The sequence below is a fragment of the Dama dama genome, chromosome X (genome assembly GCF_033118175.1).
Source record: "Dama dama isolate Ldn47 chromosome X, ASM3311817v1, whole genome shotgun sequence".
NCBI classification, from domain to species: domain Eukaryota; kingdom Metazoa; phylum Chordata; class Mammalia; order Artiodactyla; family Cervidae; genus Dama; species Dama dama.
In genome coordinates, this window is record NC_083714.1 from 134,398,995 (window position 1) to 134,410,088 (window position 11,094).

The 11,094-nt window shown below is 49.1% G+C and overlaps 1 protein-coding gene across 1 annotated transcript in view; it reads left to right on the plus strand.

Annotated features, from left to right (window-relative positions):
* The window catches only part of MAP3K15 (mitogen-activated protein kinase kinase kinase 15), a 136,545-nt gene that overhangs the window by 123,746 nt on the left and 1,705 nt on the right, over nucleotides 1-11,094 (plus strand). Inside the window, exons 19-26 of the mRNA XM_061137496.1 lie at nucleotides 4,748-4,905; nucleotides 5,795-5,978; nucleotides 6,404-6,563; nucleotides 7,006-7,180; nucleotides 7,844-8,029; nucleotides 8,641-8,746; nucleotides 9,649-9,862; nucleotides 10,868-10,980. Of these exons, the coding sequence (XP_060993479.1) occupies nucleotides 4,748-4,905; nucleotides 5,795-5,978; nucleotides 6,404-6,563; nucleotides 7,006-7,180; nucleotides 7,844-8,029; nucleotides 8,641-8,746; nucleotides 9,649-9,862; nucleotides 10,868-10,980 (1,296 nt within the window). The remainder of the gene's footprint in view (nucleotides 1-4,747; nucleotides 4,906-5,794; nucleotides 5,979-6,403; nucleotides 6,564-7,005; nucleotides 7,181-7,843; nucleotides 8,030-8,640; nucleotides 8,747-9,648; nucleotides 9,863-10,867; nucleotides 10,981-11,094) is intronic.

An 11,094-nucleotide genomic window follows, 5' to 3' on the forward strand; every position in this document is an offset into this window, starting at 1 on the left:
ATTCCCAAAAACAGTGTAGGAGGGTTCCTTTTTCTCCACTTCCTCTCCAGCATTTATTTACTGTATGTAGATTTTTTATTATGGTCGTTCTGCCTGGCGTAAGGTGATACCTCATTGTAGTTTTAATTTGCATTTCTCTAATAATTAGTGAAGTTGAGCATCTTTTCATGTGCCTTTTGACCATTCACATGACTTCTTTGGTGAAATGTCTGTTTGAATCTTCTGTCCATTTTTTATAGAATTTTCTAAAATATTGAGCTGTTTGCATATTTTGGAGATTAATCCTTTGCCAGTTGCTTTGTTTGCAAATATTTTCTCCCATTCTGAGGGTTGTCTTTTTGTTTATGGTTTCCTTTGCTGTGCAAAAGTTTTTGAGCGCAATTTGTTTTTATTTTCAATACTCTAGGAGGTGAATCGAGAACGATTTTGCTACAATTTATGTTAAAGAGTCTTCTGCCTGTTTTTCTCTAAGAGTTTTATAGTGTCCAGCCTTACATTTATGTCTGTAATCCATTTTGAGTTTTTTTGTGTGTATATGGTATTAGGGAGTATTCTAGTTTCACTCTTTTACATGTAGTTGTCCAGTTTTCCCAGCACCACTTATTGAAGAGGCTCTCTTTTCTCCATTGTATATTGTTGCCTCCTTTGTCAAAGGTAAGATGACCATAGGTGCATGGGTTTCTCTCTGGACTTTCTATCTTGTTCCACTGGTCTATATTTCTGCTTCTGTGCCAGCACCATACTGGCTCTATTACTGTAGCTTTGTACTATACTCTGAAGGCAGGGAGTCTGATTTCTCCAGCTCTGTTTTTCTTTGGGGTAGTTTAGTACATAGCAATAAATAACTGATATGGATGTCATTGTGAAGTCCCTGTCTTTAGAGACAGTGATGTTCACTATGGTTCCATATAAAGAAAATCTCCAAATTCAGCAGGAAGCAGACTAATCCTCCAATTGTGAAACCATTATACTAAGGACAGTTGTTTAGTTGAAGTCAATAAGCCATTGCAGTTTGGTTTAGTAGTATTTTCTACTGCTTCATAAGTTTCTAAGTTTATTCTCTTGCTCTTTTAAGAATTAACTTTAAACGATTGTGTTAGTCAGGACCCAGGCAGGAAAATTGAAATCACCACAGTTATTTTTGGGCTTCCCAGTGGCGCTGGTGGTAAAGAATGTGCCTGCCCATACAAGAGATGCAAGTTCAATCCCTGTGTTGGGAAGATCCCCTGGAGAAGGAAGTGGCAACTTACTCCAGTATTCTTGCCTGGAGAATCCCTTGGACAGAGGAGCCTGGCAGGCTACAGTCTATGAGGTCACAAAGAGTCAGACACGACAGCACAGATGTGCACATGAAGTTATTTCTAGAGAGAATTTAGTGAAAGAACTGTTTACTGATAACTCAGTCAGAAAGCAGCCTCCATCCCTAGGGCTTTAGGAAACAGAGGAGAGTAGAATTCAAAGCTTTCCACTGGGGGTGCTAACTGGGCTGTAGCACATAACTCTGAAGGGACAAGATGAGGCTGGTTCTGAAAGTGTGGAGGGACAAAAAAAAGCTGGTAATGAGCCAACCACTGCTACTGCAACCAACTGAGGGTCCAGAGTGAAAGTTGCTAACCTTTCCTTCCTGTCACTTGCACACAGGCACACTGTTTCCTCCACACCCTCCCAAGCTGCCGAGAGCAACAGGCAGAGTAGAAATGTGGTTTGCACAAGTCCCAGACCCAGTGTAGCAGAGCTGAGAGATAACAGCTTGATAAACAGCGCAGCGTCACGGCTCTCCTAAGTTAATGAATTACTGGTTAGTTAGAAGGCACATCGCCTGCAGAGGCCTCGCTCTGTGTTGTTCACTGTAGTAGGAGCTTGTAGGGGATGTTGTGTCACTGGAGGTTCCCTTCCTGGGACTCTGAGGTTTCCTATCACTGCAGCCACTGCTACGAGCCTCCATCTTGCCCAACCCTGCTGCCAACTGAACACTTCCCCACCAGGCTTTCTGCTCAGGAGACCAAAGCCATTATTTTTGCCCTGCTAATCTCTTGCACTCACTGATACAGCCCAATTTATGTTTAACTTTAAATTAGGAAGAATCAAATAAAATCTAAAAAAATTCTTTTAATTTACATTTATTTCTTCAGTCTCAGCAGCCACATTTCAAGAGCTCAACAGTCATATGTGGCTAGTGGCAACCATCTTGAATTCACAGACTAGAGCATTTCCATTATTGCGGAACATCCTATTGGTCAGAGCTGTCCTAGAGCCTTTTAACTGCTCACAGGAAAGAAAAATGCTGATAAGACATTGGATGTTCAAGAGGAAGATGTAGTAGGTGGCATCTCCAAACTTACTTTAACCAATGAGCCCTTTGTCCTCATTGATCAAGACTCAGGAAGCCTATTTCGGTTGTTTGACTTTTTGTTATTGGAGGATAATTGTTTTTCAATGTTGTCTTAGTTTCTGCTGTACACCATGGATCAGCCGTGTGTATACATATATCCCCCGCTCTCGGACCTCCCGCCCACCTCCCTCCCACCCCTCTGGGTCATCACAGAGCACCAGGCTGAACTCCCTGTATACCAGCTTCCCACTAGCTGTCTGTTTTACACATGGTAGTTTATATATGTCAATTTTAATCTCGCAACTCATCCCACCCTCCCTTTCCCACCCTGTGTCCATATGTGCTTTCTCTAAATCTGCATCTCTCTTCCTGCCCTGCAAATAGGTTCATCTGTACCATTTCTTCTAGATTTCACCATAGTTAGTGTTAACCACTTAATCGTGTCCGACTCTTTGTGACCCCATAGACTGTAGCCCACCAGGCTCCTCTCTCCATGGAATTCTCCAGGCAAGAATACTGGAGTGGCCTGCCATTCCTTTCTCCAGAGGATCTTCCCAATTCAGGAATCGAACCCAGGTCTCCTGCATTGCAAGCAGATTCTTTACCATCTGAGCCACTAGGGAAGCCACATGCATGTGTTAATATGTGATATTTGTTGTTCTCTGTCTGGCTTACTCAGTATGATCATCTGTAGGTGCATCCATGTTGCCACAAGTGATATTATTTCATTCTTTTTTAATGGCTGAGTAATGTTCCATTGTATAGATGTACCATATCTTCTTATCCATTCCTCTGTTGATGGACATCTTGGTTGCCTCCATGTCCTGGCTATTGTAAATAGTGCTGCAGTGAACACTGGGGTGTACACGTATCTTTTTGCATTATGGTTTTCTCAGGGTATATGCCAGGAGTGGGATTGCTGGGTCATATGGTTGTGATCCTGAGGCAGGCACTGGAATTTCTTGGTGCGTCAATGTTCTTGATTCACCCTTTGGTCAATATCACCTCCAAGTTGCTTGTTTATTATAAACGTCTTTGCCAGCACACAGCATCTGCTGCTGCTTCCACACTCCCCTCTCCTCTGCTCAGGATTAGTTTCAAGGAAAAGCAAAGATTTTCCTCTTAGAGCCCTTGATTGACCTCGCTGCCCCCTCTCTCTGACAAGCCCTCCTCCTCCCTGATCACCACTTTCACTGTGGCAGCCTCTGGTGGCTCCTGATCCAGAGGAGAAAGTCCAAAGCCAGCGGTTTCAGAGCACACACAGCGCACCATGCAAGCTGCACCCAGGCGGCTGCCTCCTTCATTCTTCCTACCCCCTCCCCGTGGCCTGTGTCAGACAGAGCTCCTGGATTCACTGTGTGCTTCCCACCCATGCATGGGCTTTGACTCGAGCCCTTCCCCATGCCTGAAACTCCTCCTGCTTTGGCCACTCAGTCAAGCCTCATGGAAGGAATCTACTTCACTGGCGGCCACAGCCAGCACCTGTTTGGATCGGCCACCGTGTTCCTGGCCAGGTCGTACTTTCCCCACCTACTACAGACAGTGACCAAGTACGGTGGAGGTACTAGAACTGACATGGCGCTCTTCCAGTGGGCACCTTTGGGTCAGGGCTTCCTGGGTGGCCTGGCTAAGCTGTCTCGGAACTCTTCTGCCATCAGAGACTGTCCCCTCCCCTTTATCCTTCACTCACCTTCTCACAGGAAGTCTCTTGTATGTCTAATTCTGACTTGGTATGTATTCTCAGACACCCAAGTTGACACAGCTAGAGCTTCCCCTGACTCGAACCAGGCAGAATCAGGCACTTCTGCCTGTGTCCTCAGTGCCTTCTGTGTACACCTGTTAATCTCTGTGTGTGCTCAGTCATGTCTGACTCTTTGCAGCCCCATGGATTGTAGCCCACCAGGCTCCTCTGTGCATGGAATTTTCCAGGCAAGAATACTGGAGTGGGTTGCCATTTCCTTCTCCAGGGGATTTTCCTGACCCAGAGGTTGAACCCGTGTCTCCTGCATTGCAGGCAGATTCTTTACCACTGCACCACCTGGGAAGCACTGACTATATCCTCCATCACACTGCCGCCCTGCTCAGCACACCATCATCATGCCTGTCTCCTCTAGACAGGTCAGGCCCCGAGGGTCTCACACTCCAATCCCTCTGTCTGTGCGGCACTCTCAGATGTGTTGACTGAATTGGATCAGGTCCTTCAAAGGGCTTGAGCGATCCTCTCTCAATGTGACTAGTGTTAAAGGCACTCTGCATGTCTCTAGTCCAAGAAAAGATGCAACAACATTTATGCGTGAGATTGGACCCCATCTGTCATTAACAGGGGAGTGAAGCTCACACACTTGTTTACTAATGGTACACTTTGTTTTTGAACAACATGGTGCCCACCATCTGTGTTGTATTTTTTCCCAATAGGCACGCTGCAGTACATGGCACCTGAGATTATCGATCAAGGCCCTCGTGGGTATGGCGCCCCGGCTGATATCTGGTCCCTGGGCTGCACCATCATTGAGATGGCCACCGGCAAGCCTCCGTTCCATGAGCTCGGTGAACCACAGGCAGTGATGTTCAAGGTAAGACATGTTGGGTGATTTAGGTTGCTGGTGTTGGAGAGAGAATTCAAATCAAAAACCTCCTCCCAATGCAGAAACCTCTCCACAAAGGTGGACAAGAAAGAAAATAGGTTTTTTTCTTTTCCCTCTCCTTTCTCTGCCTTCTGCCGGTATCTTACTATCCCAGCTAGGAATCAAACCCATGACCCCTGCATTGAGAACCAAAGTCCAAAGCACTACATCACCTAGCAACTCCCAAACCCTTAGCTCTCTCTTCCCTCCTTACTGTGAGAAATTACTCTCAGTTTACAGAGGTATAATATATATCCTACCAGTGAATGTTGGTAATTTGATCTCTGGTTCCTCTGCCTTTTCTTAACCCAGCTTGGACATCTGAAGTTCTTAGTTTACATAATGCTGAAGCCTAGCATGCAAGATTTTAAGCATGACCTTACTAGCATGGGAGATGAGTGTGGTTGTCCAATGCTTAGAACATTGTTTGGTACCACCTTTCTTGGGATGAGGATTGACCTTTATATATGCTCTTGCTTAGGGTTTTCTTAGGGTTTAACTCTTCAGAAATTAAATTCTTAAATGTCTGTGAAAGGTGTGAGGTACTCATCTAAATGTATCTGTTTCCATACGGAGAGCACATTTATTGAAAAGTTCATTTTGCCTGCTGAACTACTGTTCTCTATGTATCATATAAGATGATTACATTTATATCTCAGCAGATTAAAAAGGGTCATATACGACAGACGTACAGCGAACATCATACTCAGTGGTATTCCAGAGGCCAGTCATCGCGGCCATTGCTGGAATCCGGCATCAGCCCTTCAGGGATGGCAGACACTGGGCTTGTGTGGCTCTTGTGTGCACCTGGGTGTGCCTCACTGTCCCTTCAATGCAGGTGGGGATGTTTAAGATCCACCCAGAGATTCCGGAAACCCTCTCAGCTGATGCCAGAGCCTTCCTTTTATCCTGTTTTGAGCCTGACCCCCACAAACGTGCCACCGCCGCGGGCCTGCTCCAAGAGGGCTTCTTCAGGCAGGTGAACAAGGGCAAGAAGAACCGGATTGCTTTCAAGCCGGCAGGTGAGGTCTCCCTGGACAGAGTAGTGGGGGCGCAGTAGGGATGGGCTTGTCCAAACCCAGGGAATGACTGTCCCTGGGTGTCCTGGGAGAGACACAGGGAGCCCCGCAGGTGACAGTGAGTTACCGTCTCCTCCATTCAGCCTGGCTTTCAGGGCTGTGCCTGGGAGGAAGGAGAGAGGCATCACTGTGGATGGGGTCTGAGGCTGGCTCAGCCTCTTGCACCTGGAGAGCCACTGGCTGTTAGTTAGAAGTGCAGAGTCTTGGGCTCATCACGGATCTGCGGAGGCAGAGCCTCTATCTACCCAGGACCCCTGGGTGATCACTGGCGTCCCCAGTTAGAGCAGAGCAGGCTTAGGCCTCCTGGTGGATCGCCTGGCCCAAGGAGCTGCCCGTGCTCACCAGGCCCTCCTGGCTGCCCCCGACAGAGGGTCCCCGGGGCGCCGTGCTGACCCTGCCCGCGTCCGGGGAGCTGCCAGGCAGCAGCAGCAGTGAGCATGGCTCCGTCTCCCCGGACTCCGACGCCCAGCCCGACGCGTTCTTCGAGAAGTCCCGGCTGCCGGTGCAGCGGCTCAGCCACCTGCTCAGGTACGGCCGCCCCGCAGCCCTTGGGCACTGAGTGCGTCCTGGTGTAAACCAGAGTTCCTGTCTGCATGATCAGTAGGGTGGCCGGGCGGCCACTGACATTGCGAGCGAGGCAGGCGATGTGGTCGCTCACTGGCCCTTCCCCTCTTCCTCCCCTCCCCCCATTTCCTCCTCCTCCCCATCCCCCCTTATCCTCACCCTGCTACCCATCCTTCCCTCTTCCTTCTTCCCCTTCCTTCCCTCTCTCCCTGAAAACCCTGGTGGTCCGGGGATTAGAAAAAACGCTAGTCTCGTCTCCTGCAGTTTCATCTTCCTGAGGGTGGAGACGTGGATGATCATCTCTCAGCCCCTCCTGCACGGTGCCCCCTCCCCCCACCCCCCCACCCCCCGCACAGAGACCCCCGCCCCTGGGAAGCGGAGGACTGTCACGTGCGTTTTTCCGCAGTGTTCCGGATGAGAGTTCGGCCTTGGAGGACCGGAGTGCAGCCTCGTCCCCGGAAGACAGGGACCCGGGCCTTTTCCTGCTGCGAAAGGACAGTGAGCGCCGCGCCATCCTCTACAAAATCCTCTGGGAGGAGCAGAATCAGGTGGCTTCCAACCTGCAGGAGTGCGTGGCCCAGGTACAGGCCGGGCGTGGGGGCTGCAATCCCACCCCCTCTGCCCGAGGCAGGGTCTCAGGAGAGGTGCAAATGGGCCTGCCACCCCAGAACATTTGCAGTTACAATAATCACCATAAGTATTTCCCAACGTCCTCTTTTCCAACAAAAGAGAATACAAAAAAGACTCCACTGAAACCTGAATTTGCCAAATACTGCGGTGAAACCAGGCACTGATGGGGCCGTGCTGCCCCCTGGTGGAAAACGGGCCACATGGCAGCACAAAGCCCAGTTAACCCCCAGCTGCAGTTAGCCTCTGAGGAAGGCTGTGGGTGAAATGTGACTTTTGACTCATTTTGGATGGGATGAGGTCCTTTAGTAAGAGGCCACTGCCCTCTATGAACTGTGACTTCTGACAAGGCCCATTGGTGGTGGGGGGTGGTTGACAAGGGGTCAAACAGGATGGCAGCCCATTCCTCCAGGGAGGGGAGGGAGCCTCCTAAGCCTCTAACAGGAAGGATATGGAGGAAGTTCCAGGACCAGAGAAGGTATCTCAGCTGGGGGTTCCCCACTTCCATAAGCTAATGGACAGTGAGGTTCATCTAGGTGCCCACAGTACTTCTTCGATGCCCCCGCCCCCAATTTACTCAATGACTTGATTTTTTTGGTTGGGGGCTTGGTGATCAGAGTTCAGAAGAGTTGCATCTCTCAGTCGGCCACATCAAGCAAATAATTGCGATCCTGAGAGACTTCATCCGCTGTCCGGAGCACAGGGTGATGGCATCCACAATATCAAAGCTCAAGGTGGACTTGGACTTTGACAGCTCATCCATCAGTCAGATTCACCTGGTACTGTTTGGATTTCAGGACGCTGTAAGTGTTCCATTTGGCCCTAAAGAACCTGACAGAAGGTAGGACGCCCACCAAAGTGGCTCATAGCTGAGACCGTGGAGTTCAATTACCATCTTCTCCCATAGTATCCATCTCCTCTCACCTGATTACACCTGAATCCAGAGTGCCAGCTGAATGTGTGTGTACATGAGACTGAGACGATTGCGTCTGGCCACAAAAAGCAGAGTGTAGGATTTGGGGATGAGCAGCATCTGCCAGCTGAGTAGGTGTGTGGTTTAAGCTTATGTGTCTGCACAAACCGGTGGGAGCTGCTCCAGGCCCAAGACCATGTCTGGCTTAGCTTTGTGTCTCAAGACCCCGCCACAGAGCCTGAGGGTTCACGGGTGCTCCACAAACATTCGTTGAATAAACAACAAAGAGGCCTGTGCAGCAGCTCCAGTAGCTGTACCTGCCCTCTCAACCCCAGTGTGACCTGGGGTCAGCTTAGAGGAAGACTCAGTTCAAAAGAAATGTAAATCCAGGGCAGCATGGTTAACACTTTCATCTCAGAGTAGAAGCAAATCTGAATTGGTAAGAACTCCTATTTCTGAAAAAATACAGCAGACCAGAAATCTGGATTTTTGTGATTATAGGTAAATAAAATTTTGAGGAACCACTTAATTAGGCCCCACTGGATGTTTGCAATGGACAACATCATCCGACGAGCAGTGCAGGCTGCGGTCACCATCCTCATCCCAGGTAAGGGCCCCTTTTTGGTCACGGTAAATTAGGCTATGGTGGGTATGGGGAAGGTCCGCCAGGTCCTCCGTACTCACCAGTTGTTACTCTCCCTTTCCCATCTGGGCTATATACATCCTTGCAATTAAGGAAATGATGTCACAGAGCCATTTGGGGTCAATATTTTGTGATCCTAAGCACACCTCCTGGTGCTGTTCACGTGCCCCCCACCCCAGCATAACTAAGGAGCACGCCCGCAGACTTGATACACAAACAGTGCACTGAGCCTCAGGGCCTGGATCCTTGTGTGCTCAGGACCACCTCCTAGTTGGCTGATGATTTAAATGGCTGTCTTCTCTCTCCAAATCATCATGTGGTAGCTACACAAATCTTTAGCTTTCATAGGCTCTAGTTTTCAAATGTTAGAGCAGCTTAGTACCCAAGTTGATCCTCCTCCTGCGATGCCTCCTAGGAAGGGGGGCTCTGAGGCCGCTTCCTCTCTTTACTCTGTTCCCTCCCTGTCATCCTCTGCCTGCACTCAGCCCAGGCTCCACTCGTGGGAGTGGCTTGTTAAACCCCAGGACTTCATCACTCCCCTCTCCAAGCAGCGAACTGCAGAAAACACACAGGCCTGGGTGGAAGGCTGCTTGTCCCTTTTTAAAACTGCCTTTGCCTAACTAACTTAATATCTTGAAGTTTGTTTCCTTGAAGCTTGTTTCCTTATCTGTAAAGCGGTGTGGGGACCATCTTTTCAGGTAGAGGTAAGTAAAACAAGTCTCCTCTCCCTTCATTAAGGTCAGCAGTCTCCTGATGGAGCATCGCGTTGGCCGGGCCGGCCCCCTAGCCTGGTTTGCTGGCCTGGGACATAAGCTACACCAAGCATGGCCTTGTTGAACCGTGCTCCTTTTCTTCCATGATTTCAGAGCTCCAAGCCCACTTTGAGCCTGCCTCAGAGACCGAAGGCGTGGAAAAGGACACGGATGAGATGGAAGAGGACTATCCCCCGGCAGACCCGCCTGCAAGTGAGGCACAGGTGGCCCGTGGATGGAGCGAGCCGGCTTCAGCAGTTGCCCAGGAGGCCCCACCCCAGCAGCACCTGAGCTTTCAGCTGAGCAAACTGAGGCAGGAGACCAGCAGGTAGGCAGGGGTGGGGCAGAGTTGTTGAGTGCTTCACCCAGGTCTCAGAAAGTCATCTTCATCCCCCAAGGAACTGGGCAAGGGGATATTCTCAGCTTCAACTGGGGACCTAGAAGGATGCCTTTCTTTAAAGGCAGAGCATTCCTGGCTACAATAGGGTGTCCCTACTTCAGAAGAAAAGTTGTATACACCCCTGTATAGGGTTCTCTGTTAGACAGATCTATTTTTTTGTTTTGAAAAATGTGAAAGTTGACAGTATCCATAGCACTTCTTTAAAATGGTTTTCCAGTAAGGTTAATAATCACCTGATCCATCAAACGTTATATATGGATTCAAAAGTGATTGATTTCCAGGGTCAATGGGCACCGTATCTCCCCCCTCAAGAGAATTAGTAATGAGATAGCAGCCAGCCTGACTGGGAACAGCTGATGAGCCCGCGGCTGCTTCACGCGCCTTGTAGCATAGGGATGTCTTGGCTGCTGTTAGGCTCAGCAGGAAGGCACCTGCTGCCCTGAGGAGGGAAGCAGGTCTGTCCCGAGGAGTGCTGGTGAGACCAAGAGGGCAAGGCATTTTAGTGCCACTCTGGGTAAGTGTTGGCAGTAGTGTCCCTCCCACCTTCCGAGCAGCATCTTTCCTGCACCACCCCCAGCTGTCTAAGTGCAGCAAGGCTTCTATCTTGACGCAGTCCCCAGTGAGGAGGGAATAGCTTCACCACATTTTCACAACTTGACCTGACTTAGGAAGACAAGTGGGCTGAGTTCTCCTGATCACCATCAGGTTATCTTTTGGTTTATGATGCATTTTGATACAGAAGATACCCACACTGAGCAGTGCTGGCCTTTGTTTACAAGGGGCGGAAACCCAAGGAAGGTGCCCATGTGCAGGCTGAAATCTGATCCCACACCTGGGATTATGCCATTTTTTTAAACCTCTGTTCAACATATGTTTGAGTTGAGTTGAATGGTAGTAGGCTCTCTGAGTGATGTTTTGTTTTGTTCTAACCAGACTTTTAGAACACCTAGTTCAAAAAGAGATAGAGTACCAGAATCTTCTACGGCACATCCTCGAACAGAAAACTCAAGAATTATACCACCTTCGGTTACAATTCACCTCCAACGGTGAGTGATTTTCCACTTGCTGTGACTTATGTGTGTGAGACCATTTAAAATCTGGCTAGACTACTAGTCAGCCTTGACACAGCTGAGGTTATTCTCAGCTCAAACCATTAAGTA